Here is a 27,124-nt window from a genome sequence, read left to right as displayed (position 1 = left end):
TGTGACAATGGGGGGGAGGAGATGTGACAGCGGGGGGGGGGGTGAGATGTGCCAGCGGGGGGAGATGTGCTAGCATGGGGGGGAGATGTGCCATCAGGGGGGGAGGGGGACATGTGCTGGGGGGGAGGGGGGGCATGGGCCAGCAGCGGGGGGAGATGTACCAATGGGGATGACGGGGTTGGCGCTCCTGTGACATGCTGTCGGTGCGGGAGGAGGAGGTGCGCTGCTGCAGCAGCTCAGTTGTGAGGAGGCAGGGCTGGTATGACAGGGATTCAAGACAGGGGTATGACGTCGGCGGAGGGGTTTTTGACATCGCTTGACGTCAGCTGCGCCAGGCTGGGGTGTGATGGGCAGGAGGCAGGCGGGAGACCTGTGACCGGCGCACAGCAGAGTGAGGAGGGGGAGGGAATCACAGTGTTGTGCAGGTACAGGGGGGGGGGGCATCAGTATGCTGCAGGTACAGGGAGGGACATCACAGTGTGGTGCAGGTACAGGGGGAGGGAAACACAGTGTGGTACAGGTGCAGGGGGGACATCAGTTTTCTGCAGGTACAAGGGGGACACATCACAGTGTGGTGCAGGTACAAGGGGGGCACATCACAGTGTGGTGCAGGTACAGGGGGGCACATCACAGTGTGGTGCAGGTACAGGGGGCACACATCACAGTGTGGTGCAGGTACAGGGGGGACACATCACAGTGTGGTGCAGGTACAGGGGGACACATCCCAGTGTGGTGCAGGTACAGGAGGGACACATCACAGTGTGGCGCAGGTACATGGGGACACACACAGTGTGGTGCAGGTACAGGGTGACACACATCACAGTGTGGTGCGGGTACAGGGGGGGACATCACAGTGTGGTGCGGGTAACAGGGGGTGGGGGTGTATCCTTGACTGGATCGGGGCTGTGTGTGTGTGATGTGAGATGTGCAGGGGAGATGTGCCAGTGGGGGGGGGAGGGCGGAGATGTGCCTGCTAGTGGGGGGAGATCTACCAGCGAGGAGGGGGAGAGATGTGCCAGCTTGCGAAGTGAGATGTACCAGCGGGGTGGGGGGGGGGGGGGGGGGGTTGTGCCGGCAGAGAGGGGGAGGTAAGAGGGGGGGAGTGGTGGGGCGGGGCGGGCCATGTATTCAATATTACATTCGCCGGGCACAAAAGCTAGTATAATTGTAAATGCTTGTCAGAATCTGATACTTCCAGTACTGTGAAACCAAACAAATCCAAGACGACTGCTTCCTGAATCCTATGAAGACTTTTTAAAATTATTTGTTAGATTGCATTTTGGAAAGTTATTCTAGTGTACATATGCATTTGAAAAATGTTGAGGATAGGTTTTAGAAATGGGACTTAAATGTAAAATAACAGGGCTAATGGAACTGAAGAACACAGGTTTCACGACCTTTAGTGAATTTAGCCCATACAGTTTATTTCCATTTTAATAAAACAGGGTCTCATTTATATAACTCACTTACATTCTCAGACCTGTTAGGACAACGAAAAGACAGCTTCAGCGTGTCCATGACAAATGTTCTGTACACAGAATCCCGGTGCGGTGTCAGATAATATGGGTCTGTGACACGCCCTGAATGATGCATTCTAATAGCTATTGCACAGACGTGACTTCTATTTCAAAATGAAATGGAGAAAATGTAGTTTAAACATGCAGCACAATTCTGTAACCCACAATGGATCTGTGAGAGCCGAGGTCAATACTTTAGGATTTAAGTTGTTTATTCAATACTTTTTCTCTGTACCTACAGTACGTAATGCTTTTATTGAACTGCTTCGGGTTGATCAAAGACATTGCAGAACAACACCCGCAGGAAGTCACGAGATGTACATTGTGTTTTCAGTGCAGACCGGAATGCATTCCTACTGTATGTCTGCCTGCTGAAGTCATGTGTCGAAGTCATGTGCCTGTGTACTGTAGGAAGTAAACTGCAGTAATGAGAGCAGAGTGAAATGCTGAGTCCTGAGCAGCCGGTTCCTCGTCACATGACCAGGAAGAAACTCGCCTCCTCCTCCTCCCTGCAGTGTCACATGTAGGAAACAAAGCACAGACAAATAAGCACAGACAACGTGAACAACAACATCATCTAAAAGGTGAGTGCTGCAGCTACTAAACACAAAAGCTGGACCGCACAACCAAGACCACCACTATAATACACTAAGAGGTTTTTGTAACCTAGCAAACAGATGCTACATATACAATGTATTGCAACGTGTCTTTCGAGAAAGTGGAATACACATTTTTAAAACAAACCTGTTATATGGCATAACAAAAAGTGAAAGCTATAATGTGCTTAACTCTAGTAATCGCCTCTTATAGTTTCTCCTTTGGACTTGATTTCACATACGTTAGTCACTCCTCTTCACCTGCTATTATTCATGCATAGGTATATCTAGTAACCATTGCTGAAAAATACATTGTTTACTTAATTTAACTTCAATGTGTTGTGTTTTCCTATATGCTGTTTTTATCTGCAAGATGACCTATGCATCAATTAGTAAGCATACCAAAATCCCAACTATGACCAATAAAACCTTATATCAGATGAAATGTCTTGTTTGTTTGTTTGTTTGTTTGTTTGTCACAGCAGTAATAATCTATTGATTAATAATATACCACTTCCTTTTTAGAAATAATGTGTACATTTCCTGAAGATTTAACCAACTATTTTTGTATTACATTTTCTTGATCACATATTTAACTTCTTTTATTTGTTTATTTCTATGTTCAGTTTGAAAAAAAGACTTGTGAACTCTTGAATAATAAAGAATTAAACATATGATTACTAAACACAAACCAGTAATCTTATATGCTTTTGTTACACTTGTTTTTGAAGTGAAACTTCTTTAGTGGCACCTCATTCGTAATGGGACAAAAATGCATTGTGGAGACAGAAAATGAAATGGATGTGACGTCATGAAGTAAGTGCTGGCAGTTGAGGCCGGGCTGTGTTCTGGCTCAGCCCAACCCCGACCCCAACGCTGACATGCTGCCACCCGCTCTGCTAACCTAAAAATCACATGCGGCAGCCGCAGCTCCCCCCACACGCCCGCTGATGCGCTCCCCCCACACGCCCGCGGACATGCGGCGACGGTGCCAGCCGCCGGCACCGCTCCCCCCACCGCTCAACAACACTGACCGCCGCCGCTCCCCCCCGCCCCCCGCTGACATGCGGCGACGGTGCCAGCCGCCGGCGCGGCTCCCCCCCACCCGCTCAACATCCATGATGCCGGTACTGCTGCCAATAAACATGACCCCGCCAATCAAATTTACTCATGTTCTAAGCAGTAACAATATTATTGTTACTTTATATGTTGCTGACAACACACAAAGAAGTTTCACTTACTATGCGCGTGCACAGCACACACAGCTTTTTTTATTTTTTTATTATTTGTTTGGAAGGAAGGTTGTCACTTGTCAGTCTTTTGCCCACACAAACGAACACACTGAAATGACAGTACTTAAATACACTTCCAGCTTTCTAAAACTCCTTTTTACAGAATATAAAATGTAAATAAAATGGTAAAAATATATTTTTTTTAACCTGGATGAAACAGGGATCCCTTTTAGTAGGGCTACACTACTCTTAATACTGGGAGACCCCTTGGTTAGCCAATATACTTGTCGTTTTTATTTTTTTTAGCCCATATGAAAATGGGTGCAGACATCATCATGGAGGCGACTCAGTAGATGAGGGGAACATTGCTATGAAACGCAGGGCCTATGTACAGTACTAAGATTTATTATTAAAAAACAATTGAGCATCATAATTTGAGTGCTAAAAGTTGTTTAAACGTGAATCCTGTGCATAAAGTCTTCATACAAGTGATAATTAATGTTTTAAATAATTTTGCCACATCGTGTCATATTGCATACTTTATTAATCCAGTTAAAATTAAAACAGAACTATGCATATTTTACAAACTAGCGTTTGTAAATATCGGTCATTAGTGTAATATTATTTATTATAGTCACACTGAAAATAATACATTGTGAACTTATATAATGAAACATCCATGCTGCGTCAAATACATTTCCCCTTCATACATACTGTACTGCAGCAACTTAATTCTGCACTAACCCTATTCACAGACTTTTTAGGTTTATGCCAAATTGAACTTGGTGGACGTTTTTGACACATTTGTATTTTTTTACTTTCATGATTGTAACTATTAGTGCTGTGAAGTGCTATGTACATTAATGGCGCTATACAAATAAAGACATACATACATGCATACATACATTCGTCTTTAGTACTAACAATTACATTTGTACTCCCAAGTCGGTTTCTGTGAATGTGAATGATAGGGGTATTAACTGAGTAAGTGCTTTCACAGTATGTCTTGCTGGGCTTGGCTTTTAAGCCTCAGAAACGGTAAAAAGAGTAAAGGAAATGTGTTTTATTGATTCACATGACAATTCCTTTAAGGAAATTCCTTTAAGTAACTAAGAAAAAGAAACATTTATACATATTGTTTTGTTTTCACTACATTGAAAAATATGTGAAAGTGAATTTTAAAAAGGCCCTTATTAAATATGCAATGAAGCCACATAGAGTATTAATAAATGGAACCATGGCCACCGACAGAGGACAGAGCCGGGGACAAGAATCCCAAGCCCGGCGGCTCTGGTGGGAGCCAAGCCACCCAATGGTTCAAGTTCAGCCCGCCCAAAGGTCGGGTCCAACTTGCGCGTCGGCTGCCGGAGCCTCCATGTGCCGCGAGGTCTTAGCTCTCCTCAGCTGCGTGCCCTCTCTTGCCAAACTCGCTCCCTCCCTAGTGCAAACTCAGTGGTCATTGTTTTTAGAGTCCGTGCCTTTACTCAGAGCCATTCCTTTTAATAGGTGTAGATTACTGTATTAAAATAGCAGTCTTCAGTTTGGCATCACGTGCCATTTTGCCATGTATGGTATAATTTTTAGTATGTGGTGTTCCAACTGGTGTACAGAGCAGTCATACTCTATATTGCAATTAAATGGAGCTTTCTAATTTCTTTCTAAACTCTATATTGAAACCACAACATTTACATTTTTGTTACCTGTATCACTTTTTGTAATAACTCTCTAGTATCTGCACATCACATGCTACACACTAGAACTAGCTTTACATAAGCTTACACAAGGCCAGAAGCACAGTACATCGTGCAGATAACATTTTTCATTTGGTATTTAAGCGCATTACATAACATTACACACTTAGGGGGTCATGCACTAAGCAGTGATAAGTGGGTTTTCTGGGTACTATGCACAAAGCAGTGATAAGTGCTTTTAAGTGAGATAACTGCCTTTATAGCGTGATACTGCCTGCTGTGAGATTCACAAAGCAGTGATAACAGTGCAGTAACCTGCTATAATGGCTACTTAAAAGCACTTATCACTGCTTTGTGAATCTCACAGAACGGAGTATCGCGCTATAAAGGCAATTATCTCACTTAAAAGACTTAGCACTGCTTTGTGAATCTCACAGCAGGCAGTATCACGCTATAATGGCTTTTTATCTCACGTAAAAGCACTTATAACTGCTTAGTAACTAGTTTTAAATACCTAGGCTTATGGTTTGACTCCCACTTAAAATTCAGGATGCACATTGATACCCTGACAACCAAGACCTATGCCAAACTAGGGGTACTTTACAGGAACAAATCCTCCCTAAGTCTCCTGGTCAGAAAGCGTATTGCACAGCAGATGCTAATGCCAATTATTGACTATGGAGACATAGTATATGGCTCGGCTCCTCAAACCCACCTTAGCAAACTTGACACCCTCTACAATTCAATTTGTCGTTTTGTTCTCCAATGCAACTACAACACACATCACTGCGAAATGCTCAAAGAACTAGATTGGTCAACACTAGAGTCTAGGCGCAAAGTTCACCTTTCCTGTCTTGCCTTTAAATTCTTCATGGGCAAGCTACCCAGCTACCTGAACAAGCTCCTCACCCCTACCACCTGCAGCACTTATCACCTGAGATCAGACTCCAAAAAACTATTCATGGTCCCAAGGCTCAACAAAGTATCCGGGCGTTCCTCCTTCTCCTTCCGTGCACCCCAAAACTGGAACAACCTACCAGAGACTCTCACATCCACCACCAGTTTAAGTTCTTTCAAATCTATGGCTGTCTCACATTTTAACCTGGTCTGTAACTGTTTCATACGCTCATAATATATATTTTCTTTAACTGTGCACGCAATGTCTTGTATATAATGTATACCCTGTTCATTTATGTAACTGTACTTGTAACCATGTACTATTTGTTTTACTCTGTGCCCAGGACATACTTGAAAACGAGAGGTAACTCTCAATGTATTACTTCCTGGTAAAATATTTTATAAATAAATAAATAGTGCATAACCCCCTTAAATTGTAAGCTCTTTGGGGCAGGGGTTCCTTTTTCCTAATGTTACTTTTATGTCTCCAGCGCTTATTCCCATTATGTGTTATATTGTTAGGTGAAGCGCTATATACATAAATGGCACTATATAAAGATATACATACATACATACATACATTAATCTACATTACATTTAATCTACCTTTTCCATACACTCAGTCCTGCATTATTATCTTGTTGTTTCTCCTCTCACTCAGCCCTCTCTCTCACTCAGCCCTCGCTCTCTCACCCTCTCTCACTCAGCCCTCTCTCACTCAGCCCTTTCTCTCTCACACTCAGATCCCTCTCACTCACTCCCCATCTCCCCTAATAATTGTACCTGGTACAGGCCACCTCTGTTGAAGGACCCCACTTGGAGGGGATCTGGGGCCCTGTTTCCAGATGCGCTGGCCGGGTACACAAGGGAGGGGAGAGAATGAGTTCGGCGAGAGAGGAGCACCCCACAGCTGAGGAAAGCTGGGATCTCGCGGCACAAGGTGGTCCGACACGGAAGTTGGACCCAACCTTTTGGGCGAACTTGCAGCATTGGCCTATTGGGGCCCCCAGAGCCGCCGGGCCTGGGATTCTTGTCCCGACTCTGTCCTCTGCCGGCGGCCATGGTTCCATTTATTAATACTCTATGAGGCTTCATTGCATATTTAATAAGGGCCTTTTTAAAATTCTCTTTAACATATTTTTTTTATTTAAGTAAAAACAAAACCATATGAATAAATATGTTTCTTTTTCATAGTTACTTCCTTAAGGGAATTATCATGTGAATCAATAGAACACATTTCCTTTACTCTTTTTACCGTTTCTGGGGCTGAAAAGCCAAGCCCAGCAAGACATACTGTTGAAGCACTTACTCAGTTAATACCCCTATATTTTTTTTAATTTCTATTATAAAGACATACAGTAGCTAGTAGCTTTTAAAATTTCTATCCAAAAAACAAATTCTGTATAGCTGTAGACGGAAAATACTGGCTAAAGTATATCAATAAATAATTTAATTGACTAAGCTAAGTTAATAAACAATTCAAATAAAATTCACACTAGAAGACAGGCCAGAAATATTATTTTAGATCTATATTTTCCAGAATGAAAGACTGCTGCAGATTTGCAAATACTGGATTGTGTTCAAGATGATAGTTAAATGCATTTGTAACTAAGGTTTAAAAAAAAAAAAAGACTTATTTGTCATAGCAATGTACCTCTATTTAACTGTTTGCTTGCAATCTGACTCTTTTCTTTTTCTTTATGGGTGAAATTACATTAACACTCTGTATTCATTCGTTGGTCAGTGACATGGCATTACCCTTAATATGGACAACGCTCACAAAAAGTTCTAATACTTCTTGATCCATGATTTCTCTTGATGTGGGCATGCTGAACACTAAAACTGATTGGTTAAGAGCAGAACTGTGCTCCTCTTCCAGAATGTGTAAGGCCAGGTCCCCGCTGGCTACTGCAGCGCCCGCTGTGGCGGACGCTGCAGGGACAAGAGCCGCCCCACAATGCGGCCAGGTCTGCTGCGAGGGGGGCCGCCGCGCTGCGCCGACAGAAACTCCTGCTCTCAAGAAAATTGAGAGCAGGACTCGCAACGGATCTCTAGGCCACCCCCCCGGCGGTTCAGCCAATGAGGGCGGACCTGCCGAGTGACGTCACGGCCGCGCCCCTGTCACGCCTTGCCCCCCATTCCCCCCCTGTCTTCTCCCCTGCAGCTCACTGCAGACCGGGGACTCGGCTGCACGCGCCGCCAGCCTCGCAGGTGCCCGTGTAGCGCAGGCACTGGGGCCGTAGCCTTAGGATTTAACATTGTTATATTTTTATTCACCAGGAAAGTTGCCCAATGGTGTGATATGCCATTGAGGTTACAATCAAGGAAAATGCAAATATATGCAGACTTTAGGATAAGTGGCTCGGTTTCACCGTAACTTGGTTGATTTTCTTTGCATTTACTTTTTTGATACGTTTCTGTTGCTTGTTTCTCATACTTAACTCATCAGCTTCTTTAAACTACCCTTGACTTGTGTTATTTACTCAGCTGGTTTCTGGGACACTGTTCTCTTTGCGATTCCTACTGCTAACTCTTTCTTCAATGGTTTTTCTTTAATCTATCATCCACTTTTAGTATCCAACAATACTTTAGCCAAGGATCATTGTGCTCTGTTATTAATATAACTCCTGTTAATCATAACACAATTTTAACTAAAGCAAACAATGTCATGGTAACCAGGGTTTACTCCTGTAAAAAGAATGGCCGTTATTGTAAATTACTCCCTATGTCTCTTTTGTTCTGTATTAATGATTCTTAATTCCCTGTTTTAATTGTTCTACTTTGTGCTTCACTGTACTGCAACACCTGGGCTTTTCTACTACTTTCTTATAGTAATTGCCACGCCTGACTTGGTCTCTAGAAGACTACTGTATGTTTCATAATATACTTTCACATGACAATACAACCTTCCCATTGCTGATCCATTTTTTCATTTCTCCTTTCACTTTAGTAATATTATTTGAGTGCCTTGTGTTTACCTCTTCTATGCATCAGTTTCATTATTTGCAAATGTTTTCATTCTAAGATGCTTGTGGGAAGATGTATAAAAAATATTCACAACTGATTCATTAAACATATTTTCTGCATTTATTTTAGCAGCTGTTTGGAGGGTCTCCGTTTGTACCTCAATAGAAATAAAAACCCCAATGAAAACGAGACACATGGACTACTGGATAACTGGCACCAATAATAGTGTCATTGGTAACAATGACACTAATCTTGCACTTGGCTTCACTTCTTCTATCATATCGGTTGTTTTGTTTGGGTCCAACTTTGTTCCAGTTAAGAAGTTTGATACTGGAGATGGTACAGTACTTCAAAATATTTTTACATTTCGATTTTATTGATTTATTCTATTTTGTAAAAGTCGCGGCAGTAAGTATTTTAACAAAAAGCAATTAGTTTATTTTTAACAAACTGTTTTAAATGGTATTGTTTTATTTTGTTTCCTACATATTTTCATTAAATTCAGTGTTACTGTGAATAGTCAGTGCTACGTTCATTTTATTTACATGCATTCAGCAGTTTATATATTTTCTATTTTCATTTATAATAATAATTTTACAGTAATTAATACACCTCACTGCAAGTAAATATATTCTGAATAGCATACAATTTAATACAGCTTTCTTTTAGGTGTATATTGCATTTGCTAATGTCACATTCTATGCAAGTATTACGATGATATAACTTTTGTTTTTTTCAGGCATGTTCTTCCAATGGATTCTCTGTGCTTCTATATGGATTGTTTCTTTAGTGGTCAATATCATTCTTCATTGTCCAAAATTTTGGCCCCTAGCTATGGTAGGGGGATGTGTATGGGCTACAGGTAAGGGAAAATAAAGTTGCATTCCACATTGTTGGCTATTTCTATAGGATGCCATACACTTTAATACATTTATGATGTTTAAAGTATTACTCAATACGAATACACAGTTGTTTTTTTTGTTTTTTGTTTTTTTTAATCTACTGTAGGCTGCCCAGAAACAGGTAAATTCAGGGCATGCCTTTATACCATCAAGAATTCTAACACCGGACGTGTGTTTTTTTTTTCTGCATTGAACCAAATCTTTATTATTCTTTTGGCATACTATAAATGAACACTTTTGCTGCAAGATGAGCCTGCAGCGCATTTTAGGGCAGAGAGAATGTGATATTTATATGTATTGAAGTTGTGCACTTGTAGCCATTAACAATCCCATGCCCGCCTGGTTGTGAACATACATAGGCTCTTATTCTGTAAGGTGTGACAGCGAAGATCACATGCTATCGCATGAAAAGCCCCATTAAAGTCAATGGGACTTTTTATGGGATAGAACATCATCTGAGCTGTCACGCCTTACAGAATAAACCCCATAGTGTTTAAAGGGGACTCGGAGTGAAAATGTAAAAGTTCCAAATGTTTTACAATCTGGGCCAAGTACAATTTGCACAGGTTTGATCCTATGCAGGCAGCAGAGCAGCCACAGTGATTTAGCCTAAATGCATATTCAATGTATGACCATAAGAGGACCTACATAACACTATAACCATTCACAGCTTAACAGCATAATACAATAAACACACTTGTCACCATTTGGCAATAAAAACTGCAGCATATGCATTATAAAAACTGTTAACAATAGAAATGTAACTCCATACATTAAAATCAATTTAAATCTTTGGCAGACGTGTCAACAAGCTGAGTGGAGGGTTTTGTCACTTTTTTTTAAAGTGCCATAACTTTTTTGTGTCTGGTTGTAGTCACTTCCAGGTTCACATTGCAAGTCCGTAACCAAGCTCCCACTGATGAGACCTAAAAGGTCGAAACAGCTGTGTGTGAGTACTGTAGGATTACTGGCTATGCATTCCTTTAGCCCAGGCTGTGCTGAAAAAGCTGTGTAATACGACAGGCATGAATTTATAGGGCTCCATGTTAAAATGGACAAGAAGCAAAAGGTAATAAACTGTGTGCTCATTTGCATGTCACTACCCAGAATCCTTGGCTGCAGTGGAAGCACTGTATGCTAAGAAATAATGGGGAAAAGCTGGGTTGCAGCCCTTCCTGATACGTGAATGTGCTGACAAGTGGTATTTTTATTTGCTGCCTCCCAGACAGAAGTATCCATATTAACCTACCAAGACGCTGCTTCCCAGCTAAGTGCGCATTAGTTAACTATTAACTGGCAAGGTCACCACTATGTTGTGATGAATAAAATGCCTATGTATAGATATAGCAAGACTCAATGTCTCCGGCGCCGCGGTTGAAGAAGCAAACGCTTGTGGCGTTGTAGATACTGGCTTCCCTGATCGTGCTGCGGGGGATCCATGAGACGCAATCGGAGCACTGGAAACAATAAGTTTTGCTACATATGAACTGTATATAAACAGCAATCAACCCCCCCATAACAATTCTTATTAAATTGCAAGCTCCCGCTAACAGTCTTAAGATCACAATCTCTGCCCCAGCTCCCCAGGAGTCAACCAGAATACGCATTTAACCCTAATTAAAATGAAAAAAGCGTCAAATCCCCAGCACCCGTTCAATGAAGCAATCTGCCCCCAAAATTTAAATTTTTAACAAGTTTGGAAACCATGTCTTCTGCAGACGAACTCCTCTATTTTAATCTTAATGGGCGCTGTAGTTCCCAAGATACTTACAGTCTTAGCTGTCAAAACACTTCTATTTATTTTTTTATTACGACTGGAAAAACATCAGAGATTCCTCTCTTTTTTTTTTCTAGTGGCTTCATGCTGCAATACATTTTTATTTTTGATCAAGTGCCTCCAGTTTTCTTCTTTTTGCAGTGCTTTTTCTATTTTTGCTTGTCTTATAGAATTTCACTTCTTAGTAAATATGTACTGATGTCCTATATATGCCATTAGTGGTGAAGCTTATGTCTCGTAAAATAATCCCTAAGGAAACATTTTTAACATACTGTACTGGGCAGCAGAACTCGGGGCGCAAATATATACCAGAACATATAACATAGAAAAAACAAATGAACAAAAATAGTGCAATATTGTAAACGATAACAAAAAAAATCTGGAATGTGTGATATTTCACTCGCATGCTCCAAATGGTAATCAGGCGCTGAGGTTATTATGAGTAACCAACTCTTGTAGTGATGTTAGAATTGTATCCAAACACCCATCACAGCATAATAGGTCAATGCCAGTTGAGAAGAAGGGGGGGAGGAATCCCACATAGAAGAAGACAAGCAATAATGGTGAAGTATGCTTTATCAAATTAATAACACAAAGTAAATCACTTACATAAGCAGCTATTGGAAGAGCATTCAGACCATTCTTGGTCATAAAGGACAACAAGTAGCAGCACTCCTCCTCCATCGTTCCTGCTCCACGCACATCAGAGCAGGTGATGTTACCAAAATTACCCTGTGGAAGCTATTACAATAGCGAAACGCGTAGGGTGGAGCCTGCACTACATCTGCACCATTGCGAGGGTGTCCGGTATTGGAGAGCTGCAGATGTATTTTGGCATCTTCCCCCGTTTTGGTAATATCACCTGTTCTGATGGCCAGGGAGCAGGAACGACGGAGGAGGAGGGCTGCTGCTTGTTGTCCTTTATGACCAAGGGTGGTCTGAATGCTCTTCCAATAGCTGCTTATGTAAGTGCTTTACTTTGTGATATTCATAGTCTGCTGAGCTACACTAAGATGGCCACGCCTCCTCCACTGTGATTGCGCGCCTCGCCATACTGCGCATGCGCAACCCGCAAAAAGGCCGCCCCAACCTACCAATCACACGGAGCTCGGTAGAACCACTAAACAGATCCCCCGCACGGGAGGCAGGGTAGGGGGACTCGGCTACATATACATTTTATAATTAGCTCTAATCACTATGAGTTATACACACTGTATTATATCACTGTGCTATTTGCGCTTGCACTCTTTGTTTGTATATTAACATACTGTACTGTCTGAGCATACCTGAAGTACATTTGTAATAAATTGCATTTTTTACTTGCAGGCAATATAACTGTCGTTCCAATTGTTAAAACAGTTGGTCTTGGGCTTGGTCTCCTCATTTGGGCTTCTGCCAACCTGTTAACTGGCTGGGCAAGTTCAAGGTAAAGGACAAGTTTCATACATTCTTACTAAAGTACGTACTTTATGCAACGTATTATGTACAAAGTAACCTGTTTTTAATGATACAGTTCTAACAAGTATAGTTTTAATATTGAGAAAATCTTGCACTTAGTTGCTTTCTTACATTTGTAAATCTGGCATTGCTGAAATTATTCTATAACACAGCCAATTCTAAATCAGATTTTTAGAATACAAGTTCTTTTGATTTTTTTTTTTTTTTGTCCGATTAAAGCATCATTTTGCAGAAATTACTATGTATGTTTTTAAAACTAACTTGAATCAGGAATCCCTTTTATCTTTTAGTTCATCTGTGGTCCTCCGACCTCTGGGGACTTTCTGATATTTTAGATATTTGTAGTTTTTTGTGCTGGCTTTGACAAAAAAAAAAAAAATACAAACATGGCTGCAGAGTCACAATATGATGAGGTTGCAACTTTCTATTGCATGTGGGAGTCCTAACCCCGCAGTACTGGGTTAGCTTTACGTTATTGTCTTCAGTGCATAGGCATTATGATTAACCTAACATTAATTAAAGTTATCATTAGGTTAAATAGTTTAACAGAGCTTAGTGCATCTGGGCCTAAGTGCCATTATTTACTGAGATTAGGTGTAGGGTGACCAGACGTCCCGTTATAGCCGGGACAGTCCCGTTTTTTTGGTATTTGTCCCGGGTCCCGACTTTTTTCTTTTAAATGTCCCGGTTTTTGGCTGATCGCACAAGCACCGGCTGCGCATACACGGCCAGCAAGTGCCCGCTTTGCAAGCACACGAGTTTCTGTCAAGTGCCGATCGCATATTCACAATGGACACTTGCCGTCCACGCAGGTCGATGGGGACTTGCCACCCTCTTGTGCGCATGTGCAATGGATGCTTGCCAATTGCGAATGTGTGGTGGGCATTTTCTGCTTGTGCAAGACCGGTAGGCGCTTGTCTTTTGGGCATGCCTTAAATTTGTCCGGGAAAAATATGGTCACCCTAATTAGATGGCTACCAAGAAAATAGACTTTCAAATATAATTGGCAATTATGCTTTCATCTGAATTTAGTTCCTGTAAATAGAATAAATCATTCTGTTTTTTATAGTAGCTGCAAGGTGTGCCCAGAAACATTGTTACTTTTTATACATACAGTATGTATATTTGCATTCCTTTTGGCTGATTTTCAGTGTCAGTATTTTTGTTTTACGAGTGTTGATGGAGAGTATACCATCCTAAAAAAGTAATTTTGGAACCCAAATATTTTATCTAATAGCTGTGAATTATTGTTTTTGAAAGTTACATTTATTTATTGCATGTGGCAGTGATTTAAGCATAAATAGTTCATCATTGTACTGTGCCGTTGATTATTTCATGCACTAGGATTATTTTTAAACATTTCTGTCCATACTTTAGAGGTTATATTGTCCCTCAATATGCAGTTACCAGCAATGGGATGTCTTACTATTTTAAAAGTTTGTCACTTTAGTTAAACACAACTTACCAGTGCATTGCACAAAGGAAGTGCATGCACATTTCTATCTATATTCTATATATTTTGTATTCCTATTTTTAGATAAAATGTTGTAGTACACAGGTCTAAAGAAATAATGTGTTGCTGTATTTCAGGTTTGGCATGTTCGGAATAGACCCTGAAGTAGTTGCAAAACCCTATTTAAACTATTTTGGAGCAGGCCTTTCAGCATTAAGGTACCTCTATTTATGATTTTGAGCACCTAAGTATTTCGTAGTCAATCATGATCCATTTTGAAACCATTAAGATAAACGTTGTGTCTCTTTTGAAGCAGCTGTTTGTTTTTTGGTTTTGTTTTGGCAGTGCGTACCATACTGTTTTCAGCTCCAGGAACTCCTTTGGTCCAAGAAACATAGTTTTGCCCCATGTTACAGTACACTCGCTGTACTGCACCAGAAGACACCTTTCATACAGCCCATTCAGTTCTTCCTATCATGTGCACTTTATCTAGAAGCAGAGAAGTTACATATTTATGGGCCACCTGATGAGCAGATATTTTTTAGCATTAAAGCTTCATGGCTTACTATATATTTGTTTGTTTCATCTGTTAACTATAATGTTTCACCACTAAGCACAGTGCAAACAGTTTCTTAGATTTCTGCTTTACTTTCTCTTTTTAAGATGTATGAGGTTGTAATGAGGGTATGCTCTAGTACAGGGCCGCGCACACTTTTTGCTGCGCCCCCTCTGCCTGTTCTGCTCCGGTGGTGCCCCCCCCCCCCTTACCTTGTGCGGTGTCATGTCACACGCGACGTCACGTCACATGACCACGCGGCGTCATTTGACATTGCGTTGCCATGGACACGAGTCCTGACACCGGCAGAGTGAAGGTAAGTTTAGAGTTGCAGGGGCCTCAAGCAATCCCCCGGCATTTAATTAAAAGGCCTTGGAGGAAGAGCGCCGCCCCCCCCCCCCCCCCAGAAAAATATAGTGACCCCCACTTTGCGCACCGCTGCTCTAGTACACCAAGGGGCTGGCTGGCAAACTTTGTCCTGGCGGTCCCAACCAACCGGCCCAAAAATCAGGCGGTCCATACATCATAAACAGATGCGCATGCACCATAAACAGATGCACACCCATACAGACACCATACACAGGCACACACCCATGCAGACACCATACAGACACCGTACACAGGCGGACACCCATACAGATACCATACACAGGCGCACACCCATACAGATACCATACACAGGCGCACACCCATACAGATACCATACACAGGCACCCACCCATACAGACACCATACACAGGCACCCACCCATACAGACACCATACACAGGTGCACACCCATACAGACACCATACACAGGCACCCACCCATACAGACACCATACACAGGCACACACCCATACAGACACCAAACACAGGCACACACCCATACAGACACCATACACAGGCGCACACCCATACAGACACCATACACAGGCGCACACCCATACAGACACCATACACAGGCGCACACCCATACAGACACCATACACAGGCGCACACCCATACAGACACCATACACAGGCGCACACCCATACAGACACCATACACAGGCGCACACCCATACAGACACCATACACAGGCACCCACCCATACAGACACCATACACAGGCGCACACCCATACAGACATCATACACAGGCGCACACCCATACAGACACCATACACAGACGCATACCCATACAGACACCATACACAGGCGCACACCCATACAGACACCATACACAGGCGCACACCCATACAGACACCATACACAGGCGCACACCCATACAGACACCATACACAGGCGCACACCCATACAGACACCATACACAGGCGAACAACACCCATACAGATACCATACACAGGTGCATACCCATACAGATACCATACACAGGTGCATACCCATACAGTACAGACACCATACACACGCAAACCCATACAGACACCATACACACGCACGCCATACACTATACAAGGATAAAGCTCCATACACCTACAAAAGCAAAATAAAAACACGCACACACACACACTATATATGTATATATGTGTAATATATATATATATATATATATATATATATATATATATATATATATATATTATATATACACACACACAAATAGAAAAAGAAAGGGTGCACACTCCTAGTGCATAAAGAGTAATTATAGCACATTTATTAAAATAAGGTCTGCTAGCAATAAGAAAAACAAAAAACAAACCGTAAAAAGGCGACCAATGAGGCAGTATTACTAAATATAGGTGGAATATGCCTTGAGGGCAAATAGTCTCTGAGGAGCAGTGATTGGTTCAAAGAATAAATACTGCAGCTCTGTGTGTATAACCAACAGATATTGGTTAATAACTGTATGGTAAATGAGTCCCGTGTGGTAAATGCGGTATTTATTTGTGAAATGACCTTCCAGTGGCACGGTTAGAACATACTCTGTTTATAATAAATTGTCCCTCTACTGCTGTGGACAAGTCCCTATAGAACTGATCCAGGATACATACTTCCCGCGCACCGTCAGCTGGGACTGCAGTATGCAGGAGGGAGCAGGTTAATTCCAGACTAGACCTGATGTGTGTATGATGTATATTGGAGCCGGTGGTGTCCACCGGAGTACCTTGTATTTAAGATGGTAACCACAGATTTCCAGTTAGTGGATGAAATTGGAAGAACAATGGCGTGGTGGTTAAGGTGATGCAGTCCGTTTACCAAAGTCTTCTGGCTGCAAAACTGGGCCAAAATTGGTGGAAGAGGAAGATCAGGCCTCCATAGGGGGTGCCAATGAATTCCAAATCTGTCATGCGCTCAGGCATACAGCTGCAACAACTGACACCCTGAAGGGTTAGTAAACTGACAGTGGAACAGTGCTAGAAGGGCACAGGGGGACCACCATGGGGGTCGGGGCTCAGGGGCGCAATGCTTACCCCTGTCAGCTCATCCGTCCCGGATCCTAGCCCTCCTTGGCTCGTGTTCCGGTGCGTGCGTCCGATGAAGGTAAGCAGATGAATGGGGATTGAAGACGGCGCCACAGCAGTCAATCAGTAGAGTTCAAAACGATTCCGTTGAGATAAAAGGCTTTAATGGTATATTGCATACACAAACTGGCCCGAGGTGGAATACTATAATGCTGTACAGTACAAATCAATGTTAAAATATTTTTATTTCCTTTCTAGTGCAATTATTTTTCTTTTTGTGAAAACCGACGTAAAATGTGTTACATTGCCATCAGCATCAGAAGCAGCCCCACTTTTAAGGAATAGCGTAAGTATTGTATAGTTAAAAGCACTATTATTAGCTGGTAATTGCTAGTAAATTCCACATTCTACCACATACTGTTGAATTATGTGTGTTTTAAAAGTTAAGGTAGAATAACTGATTTAACTTACTTTCATGCTTTCTACATTTTAATGTTTGTATTAATAGATTAATCACAGCGAAAATACTACAACAGATGAATCATGGGTAGACAAACTATCGCCTTTGAAAAAGCGAATTGTGTGAGTAGACATTTTTTTTCTTTCTTACCCTCGCTTAATTGATCAAGTTTTCAGCGAACGTTGAAAACTTCCAAATCAGATTGCAAGGCAAATCAATTGGGAAAGCCTTAACATATTAAATAACTTGCTAAAGTTTTCAGCGGACTCGCACAGCTTGGTCTAGACAGAGCGACTCTGTTAAAAATATATTAATTTCTTTTTATGTACTACAGCTTTTTTTGCTATGATCGACTTTGTCCATGGAATAAAATGGTGTGTCTTATGAAAAATGCTTCCCCTGCTTTTTCACCTCAGAATGGCTTTAAAGGAGCAATCCAGGCCATTTTTTTATTTCCGTATTTCTTTACATACATTATGCTTAAAGCAGGGGTACAAAGTGGGTGCAGTAACTTGGCAAAGTTTAAAGCTGTCGCGTGACGTGGGTCAGCAGGAAGCCAAACCTGATGACGTTCCGACTTCCTGTTGGCCACCAGGGTGCCAAACTCCGCCATTACGTGAACTTTGCAAGCCGAGCAGAGCGGCTACCGGCACCCCTACGGAGGTCTGTATCTCCGGAAGCAGTGGGTCGCCGGAGCTGAATGAATGGGGTTCAGCTCCGGAGACAGCCTGCTTCAATCCTATGTTAATGAGTTTTCTACTTCACATGCTTGGATTGCCTCTTTAAAGCTGCATCTATCAATTACGGAAAAAAACGCTTTGAGGGGAATGCACCTTAGTGTGTGAAGTCATTTTTCCTAAATTAATATCTACATTCTGTCCTGTAATTGTCAAAGTCCAGCAATAATGTTATCACATAAAACACTTTCACATTTAACTTTTCGCTTAGAATAATACACAGCTTTAGTAACTGCAATTAATGCAGATAGATCTCATGAAGGAAGAAGAGAATGAACTAACACCCACATAGACCACCCCATGTAATAGAGGTTATTTAGGGGTGGCTGTTACAACTCTCTAACTTGGACAATAAAAAAATATGATCAGCCACAGGGGACAGCTAGCCGCCGGCCGTTTCACTGCTAAGGTAAGTGGTTAGAGGTGTTAGTATTTGGGGTTAACTTTAGGGGGTTTAGTGTAAAGATTACAAGTTAAGGGTTTTAGGGTAAGGGGTCCGATTAGGGGTTAGGGATTTTAGGGTAACGGTTAACAGGTTAGGGTAAGGGGTCAGATTAGCAGTAAGGAGTTACGGTTAGGGACTTACCTTGGCTGTGAAACAACTGGCGACTAGCTGTATCCTGCGGTTGATCGGCAGTGACTAAATGCTTGAGACTAACCGACACGGTAGCGAGACAGCCGCACCGTCCTAAACCAACTTTAAGAGGTAACTATTTCAGCTGTGCTTGGAACATGGGGAGTTCTGGAACGTGCTTGATAAATACTGAATGGAAGAGAGTTCCATAGAGGCAGAAAGTGCAAAGATGAGACATTTAATAGTCACCTATTTCCCTTATACTTTTTGTTTGGAAAAGAGGCTGTGTCCTGGCAATCGGAGCTGGAATTCTCTATGGCTGCTGTTTTGTTCCAGTTCTCTATATCAAGGACCACAGCAAAAACAATGAAAGCATATATGCGGGATCAAGTCAGTTTGGTGAGAAAACAGATGAGTATTATATGTCAGCTTGTTGTGCAATGCTAATGTGAATATACATCATTATACAACAGCTATAAGGTATGTACTGGCCAGTACATTTTACAGGGAAAACATTGTTTAAAGCAGCAATTCCCTACCCCCGGACAGCGTTTTTTTTTCACCAGGGTGGAAAAAATGGGGACCCAGAGCTGAACGGCATTAAAAGTAGAGCCAATACTTTCTGGTATTTTATTACATGCTGCACGTGGGCCAAGATGAAGCTGCAGCGAATTACGTTATAGCTTACTATTGGAGTTTGAAACCGCCATTTTTTTCCATGCGGGAGGCAGGAAACTGCTACTTCCACTGCTAACTATCTTAGAAACCAAGGGGCCCCGGGAGCTGAAAATAGGGCATATTAGCTCCAGGAACCCCCTTGTTCCCACCCTTAAAAAAAAGGGTGGGGGGGGAAGACGTGCTTAAAGGTATTTTGATGATACATGCATTATATCACAAAGACAGTACAAATACTGTCATTTCCCATAGATGTATACATCCTTAATGCAATTGTAGAATTGTTTGACAGCTTTTATCTCTATACAGTATCTATTTTTTTCACCTCTACCTGGAACATGGAACATCCCTACTTTAGACGCTTTGAAATGGATAATAATGAATTTGCACTTGCAATACGTGAAACTGCAAAATTATCATTTTTGCCCTTGTCCCAAGACTTTAGTTTCTGTTTCTTAGGGGCCTATTCTAGTAGTTTCGATTTTGTAATTGCAAAATTGAACTTGTTGTTATGTTAATACATCGCGGTATGACATTTGTCAAAAAATGGTATTCTGTATTGCAAATCGCATTTTCTATACCATTTGTTAACAAAATGACATACAGTACCACACGATTTTATATGTGCTTGATTTACAAGCGAAATTACCCGAAGGCGTGATTTTCCTCCATACCCTGAAATAGGCTTTTTGCATGGTGGGGCAGATGTTCTATGTACTATTAAAACACCAGTTACCGTTTAATTACCGCAAAGGCAATGAAGGTGTTACTGGTGTCTTAATGGGGTGGGTGAAAGGTGTACTGTAGTTTCCCCAAGGTGGGTGGTTAAGCCTCCTTGGAGGGTAGCATGAGGGGTTAATTCCTTAATTACCTTAGCAGTTACTACCTCTAAGGTAATTCAGGGGTTAACCCCTCCCACTACCCAACCGGTTAGCCTAGCCATCCGCCCCAGGGCAACTACCCCATTCACCCACCCCTTCTACCCTCAACACCACACACAGGAATGGTAATAGCTTTTATTTGTGCAAGCTTTCGAGATACACTGATCTCTTCTTCCGGCGATGTTACATTGAATAAAGCAGGCAAGGGGTTACTCAAAAACAGTGCATCTTGGAATGTGATTAGAGCCCATCCCTTAGGGTGCGATTTATGACTTGAGGTGTTAAATAGTCCCTGAATGTGAAGGATTTAAGAGTGTGTGTGTATGTAAAAATAAATAAAGAGCCCACAGTGCATATAGCGCATTACAAAAGGTGTGTGTGTGTGTAGTGCGAGTGTATATCAATGGTGTGGGTAGGTGTGGAAATGTGAGTGGGTGTTGCATTACTAAAAGTGTGTGTAGATACTATGTGGTCCCTATTAGTATATAGGGCTGGAATTACATTGAGTATTTGTAAGAGACAGCTGTGTGTGCATGCATATAGCGCAGTATGTATAGACATGGCCTTTAGCACTCATGGGAAGAGAGTTCTCTTCTGTCAGTAGTGACTCATAAAACTTCGGTCTCGGTTTAGGCCACCACTAAGTGTCCCGAACAGTTGCATAAACTTGTATTTATGCAACCCTCTCTCTTTCGGTGTTCTAAGATTACCTTTGAGTGGCCACCTTCAGATCGTTCATCTTATGGCCAGAGTCAGAGAAATGTTCGCCGAGAGGACCGTCTCTTGTATGTATGTGTGTGTATATATTAGTTCAAAAGCTTAAAACATTTGAAAATAAGTGATGAACATCGTTTGGAAAATACGTATAGCAGCACAATTACAATGAGCATGTTCTATTATGAAATATTTACATTTTGTTTCCAAAACCTTTTCTGTTTTTTAGATTTAGACTATGTCTTTTCACACTCCAGTGGCATTTTCCTCACTAGTACTGCTTATTTTGTGATCTACTGTGCAGTAATGAAAAATCATCCAAAAGTTTATCCAGAAGCAATACTGCCTGGTAAGTGTTCCCAAAGATAGGTTGTATGGCAGTACAAATATATAAATGTATGCGTTTGTTCAGTTTTTTTCAGAGATCCTATTTCATATTTTCTTGTTTGTTGTGGTAATGTATGTGCCCTTGCACTTTGTAGGTCTGCACAATAAGGGGGGTATTCACTAATTGCTGGTATATGTACAGTGCATAGGGTTTGAAAAATACATGCCAGCTATACTATATACAAATGAATGATATTATGTTTTTCAACTCTGCTTATTTTCACAGTTTTTCTGTATCTCCTCCACATTATTCCGATATCCCTCCATTTTAATTTATTTTTGGAACGTGTTGCAGCTCCCTGTAGCGGTGAAGGAGTTTTCCATATTTCCCTTCATTAACCCCACTTTGAACATTGCCAGAACATTTCCCTCTCCTCTCTTTGCCCCCTACTAACTTAATCTTGTCCTCTGCCACCCCACAGTAAGTGCAGTCAGAGTTAGAATTCCACATTCCATGTCTTGCTTTCCAGCTGCAGCCCTCACTGCTTCTTTTTCCCTTATGACTACTGTATATGTAGTTAAAGGCCCAGATCCACAAAAGCCTTAGCATGTATTTACTCCCATTCATAAGGATGGGGACTGAGGCGTGCTAAAGCTTAGCACAGTTTTTTGGATTTTCAGAAACAAGAAGTTGCACAAACCGCAGTTCGAAGGGAGGGAGAATGAGGGTGATCTGAACTTTAGCCAGGTGGAAAACGGTATATGCGCAATACAGTAAAATCTGATGACAAATGGGTTGACAAACCCATTGAAGTTAACAGCTACAGTACCACTATCTCAGGAATAAGTTCCTGAAGTGAATGGACAATGGAAAATAAGACTTCGTCAAATTATTATAACAGTACAAAACAAACAGTACTAAAACTAACACAGCTTGTTTGTAATCTTGCTGTTGTAACATATGACTAAACTAAATGCATATATTTAATGTGCAGGAATATTAATGTTTCTGTTTCTAATCAGAGGATTGGAATGAATAAACTCACGATTTGACCCAGTAATTCACACGCAATATATATGCACTTAGCAATACATTTTTCTCCTCACTATTCACAACAAACTTTTATATTTGTGATGGGATCGAAAGAAGATGTGCAATGATAGTGACTGTACAGCTGAAGTTGCAATTGCTCAAATCTAATGATCTACTCTACTACACTACTATATTCTTTCCTCTCATTAAACTTTGTCTGTATGCTTTATCTGCACTAACATTCCATAATCCTGGCTGATGCTGTAAAAATGTATTTTGAATTTTATATACAGGTATGATACTGTAAAGATCCAGAGTGGGGAAGAGTTATAAATAAAAAAATATAGGCCTAAATATAGGTCATCAATTTCCTTTAAAACATAGTTAATATCACATCCAAGGGAAAAAATGAGCGGGTCTTATAACCTCAATTTTATGAACTAAGTCAGCGGTGTGCAAACTGGTGGACTTTTTTTGGGGGGGCACAGCGTTTACAGAGGCCCCGCGCTGAGAGTGTGAGGCCTCTAATTTACTTACCCGGCTTCAGTTCACGCGTCTCCATGGCAACACGGGGTCATTTGACGTCCGTTGCCATGGAGACATGGCGTCAAATGATGGGGCGTCATTTGACACTGCAGGGGGGCACGACACCGGAGGAGATCAGGCGGGGGGGGGCACTGCGCAGAAAGTTTGCACACCCCTGGACTAGTCAAGATTGCAGTGAAAAATATATTGCGTGCAATGTTTTTAGACTAGTTGCGATGCAGTAATTAATGGAACTGTTAATAACGCGTTAATTACAACTTCGCAATCACATGGGGGAGGGGAGGGTAATATTTCTACCATATGGTTATGCAGTATCAATTAATACGTTTAATTAAAACACTGTGATAGAAATTACATTAATCCCTTTGATCCCTGTGGCCATCAAGGTCCACCACAGGCATTAAAGGGGTTAATATTAGTAAAACTACACTGCCTACGGGGGAGAGGAGGGGGGAAAGGAGATGAGGAAGGGGGGAAGAGGAGATGAGGAAGGGGGAGAGAGGAGATGAGGAAGGGGGAGAGAGGAGATGAGGAAGGGGGAGAGAGGAGATGAGGAAGGGGGAGAGAGGTTCAGGGAGAGGATGGGGAGGGAGAAAAAATTTCCAATCAGTATTATCTTATACTACTGTGCTGGTTTATTTCAAAACAAACCTATAACATTTGTCATGTTTTACTGTTTTTAAAAATGTTATAACGATTAATAAAAAAAAGTAATGTGATTTGGATTACACCAGGCAGGGGGGGGGCGACTAATATCATGGATGAAAAGGGAGGCTCAGAGTAAAAAGTTTGCTCACCCCTGCGTAACACATTGCAACCCGAAAGAGTTTTAAGATACAGTACCAATAAAATATGAATGGCAGGATTCAGAACATTACAGTTCTACTACAACATCTGAAAAATGTATTTCGTTGTCTTAAAAGGCCATCTTTGTAGAATTTCTGTGTAATGGTTTGTGCTTGTTTCTATGTTTTTAAGGATTCATTTCTGGCTTTCTCTGGGCAATAGCCAACTGCTGCTGGTTCCTGGCTAATAATTACCTCAGTGCTGTGGTCAGCTTCCCAATAATCACCGCGGTCAGTGGTTATGTTGCAAGCATCATACAAGATTTTGCCCTGTTCTTATTATCAGATATGTTATGTGTAGTAACATTCTAGGGAAGAGTGTGTCAACTGTTTGTCAATCAAACAGCATGAGAAGGTGTTAAAAATGCATCCTACATTAGTATCCATGATTGCAATACTGTACAGAGATTTGTGATAAATGATTCTCATGTGTTAAAAAATACCATACAGTAAACAGAGTAAACCCACTTGCCATATTAAAGGGATTATTTATTAAAATGGAAACAAAGTGCACCGCATTTATCAAGGAACATTTTTTTTATTTAAAGCAATGTATGTGTATATACATGTGTATATACCATGACTATATATATATATATATATATATATATATATATATATATATATATATATATATATATATATATATATGTATATACCATGACTATATATATATATATATATATATATATATATATATATATATATATATATATATATAATATATATATATATAGTCATGGTATGGGGATTTGCACTCACGGTTTGGTTGAGAAGGCAGATGCTTGTCCCATATGTTGCATATAGTAGTATGGTGACCAGGGGATCCTGATAACCAAGAAAGACAGCACACCGCACAGATGATATCCAAAAAGTGTGTATTGTAAAACACAGGGCCACCAACGTTTCGATCCTCGTAACGGCACTGCCCTGAGGAAGGTCCCGTTACGAGGATCGAAACGTTGGCGGCCCTGTGTTTTACAATACACACTTTTTGGATATCATCTGTGCGGTGTGCTGTCTTTCTTGGTTATCAGGATCCCCTGGTCACCATACTAATATATATATATATATATATATATATATATATATATATATTTATTTTTAATCTGGTGTTGCTTTTTAATTGTATTACTTTTGCAGCTATACTTTCATAACTAGCCTTTTACTGTATGAGTCATACACAAAGATGCTAGACACATTGAACGACAGATGTGTCAACTCTTACTGTTTGTGGCGCCATGGCCAAAACCCCGGAAAAAATGCAGGTCTGGGGGAGGTGGCAGTTGCCGGGGGTCCATTCCTTTCAATGGGACCTCCTGCACCAGTTTCAACCCGTTCTTCAAAGAAAGTATTACTGTATGTATTGTTTAAAGCATGCCGTGATTTTATTGTAGGTAGTTTAGTTCATATTCTTAGATTTTATGGTACAGTATTAAGTACTTCAGCTGTAAATATTGATCTGATATACAAAATAATATTCAGTATCTTATCTGTGTTAATTTCATTTTTACAATCATTCCTCAGGGACCTGGATTAATAGCTGCAATGTGGGGAGTCTTTGTTTTCAAAGAAATTAAGGTGAGTTTATACAGTAGATGCCATTATATTCCCTTTATTGTTATGGGGCTAGAATTACATCAGCTAAAGTTTTTGCCCACAAAGTGCTGGGATACAATTTTTTTTTGTTTTACTTTTGCCAAAACTTGCAAGGAAACACAAAGATGGCTGTCAGGTCACCTAATCGGAAGCTGCAATGTCATCTCTATTAGTTGCTAGATTGAGGCTGAACCCAGTAATCATATTGTTTCTCCCGGATTCTTGCAAAGGAATTTGAACATTAAATACTGTATCACAGCAACTCAGCTCTCTATGCATAGAGGACCCCAGTTCAGACTTATGGGAACCCTTATTTCACATAAGGTAAAAGAAAATCTGAAATCATTTTAAAGCAGCATAGATTAAAGATTTTAAAGTAGCAATCATGTTTCAATTAGAGTCATCACTTAAAAAAGGGTTTCAAACATGTAATTAGTGACTGACTGAACACTGTCTTGAACCACAAGAAAGCATAGTAGGAATGTAGCGAAGAACACCACAAATATATTTAGATTTATTTGGACACTGGACAGAGAATTGTAATGGTGAAGGTGGTTTACTGATGAAAATAACTTTCAGAGCATAAAGCAGAGCATGCATGATTCTGATCTAATCTGAATTAATACTGGTAACCACAATTCCTGGCAACTGAAATGGCATGTGTTATATTTAATGCTATATTGTACAGTACATGTATATGCATGTAATTGTGAATTTGGGTTTGGTGTGATGTGGGTGTTAATGCAACATCATATGCACACACATATTGTAATTTTTCATAGACTGTGTCATGTTCTGTTTTTCCTTTTCTTTTTAACTTTACAGGGACTGAGAAACTATCTGTTGCTTGGATTGGCATTTTGTATTATTTTGCCCGGCTCCCTTCTAACTGCTTTTTCGAAGATATGAAGACATTTCTACATATTGTCCAGGTGGTGGTGCTGCTGAGTCTTTCATCGGTTTTATTTTGCTGACAAGTGTGAAGGTTTCGGATACACCGATACTGTATCTTCGTTATTAGAAGAAATCTAATTGTTTCTATTTTATTTTTATTTGGAAGTTACAAAAAGGGATGCATTGGAACACCAGTATTACAATATTCAAACGCTCCAGGGATTTACTATTTAATTATTTGTAAATGATTTATTTTGTTTTAAATAAACATACATGTATCTACTGTATTTAACTTTTTATCATTCTTAATAGGAGGTATTATTTACAACATACAGTGCAGATGTTATACTCTACACACAATTATGGCAACATCTATTATCAAATTCTCTCTTTTTGAATAATATCAACAGCTGT

General features: G+C 40.8%; 1 protein-coding gene across 3 annotated transcripts; it reads left to right on the top strand.

Annotated features, from left to right (window-relative positions):
- The first annotated feature begins 1,889 nt into the window (after positions 1-1,889).
- On the top strand, positions 1,890-26,997 carry TMEM144 (transmembrane protein 144). Of its 3 annotated transcripts, none has more exons than XM_075612541.1 (12): positions 1,890-2,101; positions 9,033-9,239; positions 9,640-9,762; positions 12,906-13,005; positions 14,628-14,708; positions 17,684-17,771; positions 17,934-18,007; positions 19,477-19,595; positions 21,696-21,815; positions 24,351-24,448; positions 25,745-25,798; positions 26,642-26,997. In XM_075612541.1, exons 2-12 carry the CDS (start codon positions 9,080-9,082, stop codon positions 26,723-26,725), a joined length of 1,101 nt encoding a protein of 366 aa, XP_075468656.1. In that variant the 5' UTR covers positions 1,890-2,101; positions 9,033-9,079; the 3' UTR covers positions 26,726-26,997. The 3 variants fall into 3 exon arrangements, with proteins under 3 accessions (XP_075468656.1, XP_075468648.1, XP_075468665.1); XM_075612533.1 differs by having other exon boundaries at positions 1,891-2,101; positions 9,030-9,239; XM_075612550.1 differs by lacking the exon at positions 1,890-2,101 and adding an exon at positions 2,860-2,929 and having other exon boundaries at positions 9,030-9,239.
- The last annotated feature ends 127 nt before the right edge of the window (positions 26,998-27,124 follow it).

The sequence above is a fragment of the Ascaphus truei genome, chromosome 1 (assembly GCF_040206685.1).
Source record: "Ascaphus truei isolate aAscTru1 chromosome 1, aAscTru1.hap1, whole genome shotgun sequence".
Taxonomy (NCBI): domain Eukaryota; kingdom Metazoa; phylum Chordata; class Amphibia; order Anura; family Ascaphidae; genus Ascaphus; species Ascaphus truei.
The sequence above is the reverse complement of the archived record's forward strand: the minus strand, read 5'-3'. Positions and strand labels throughout refer to the sequence as shown.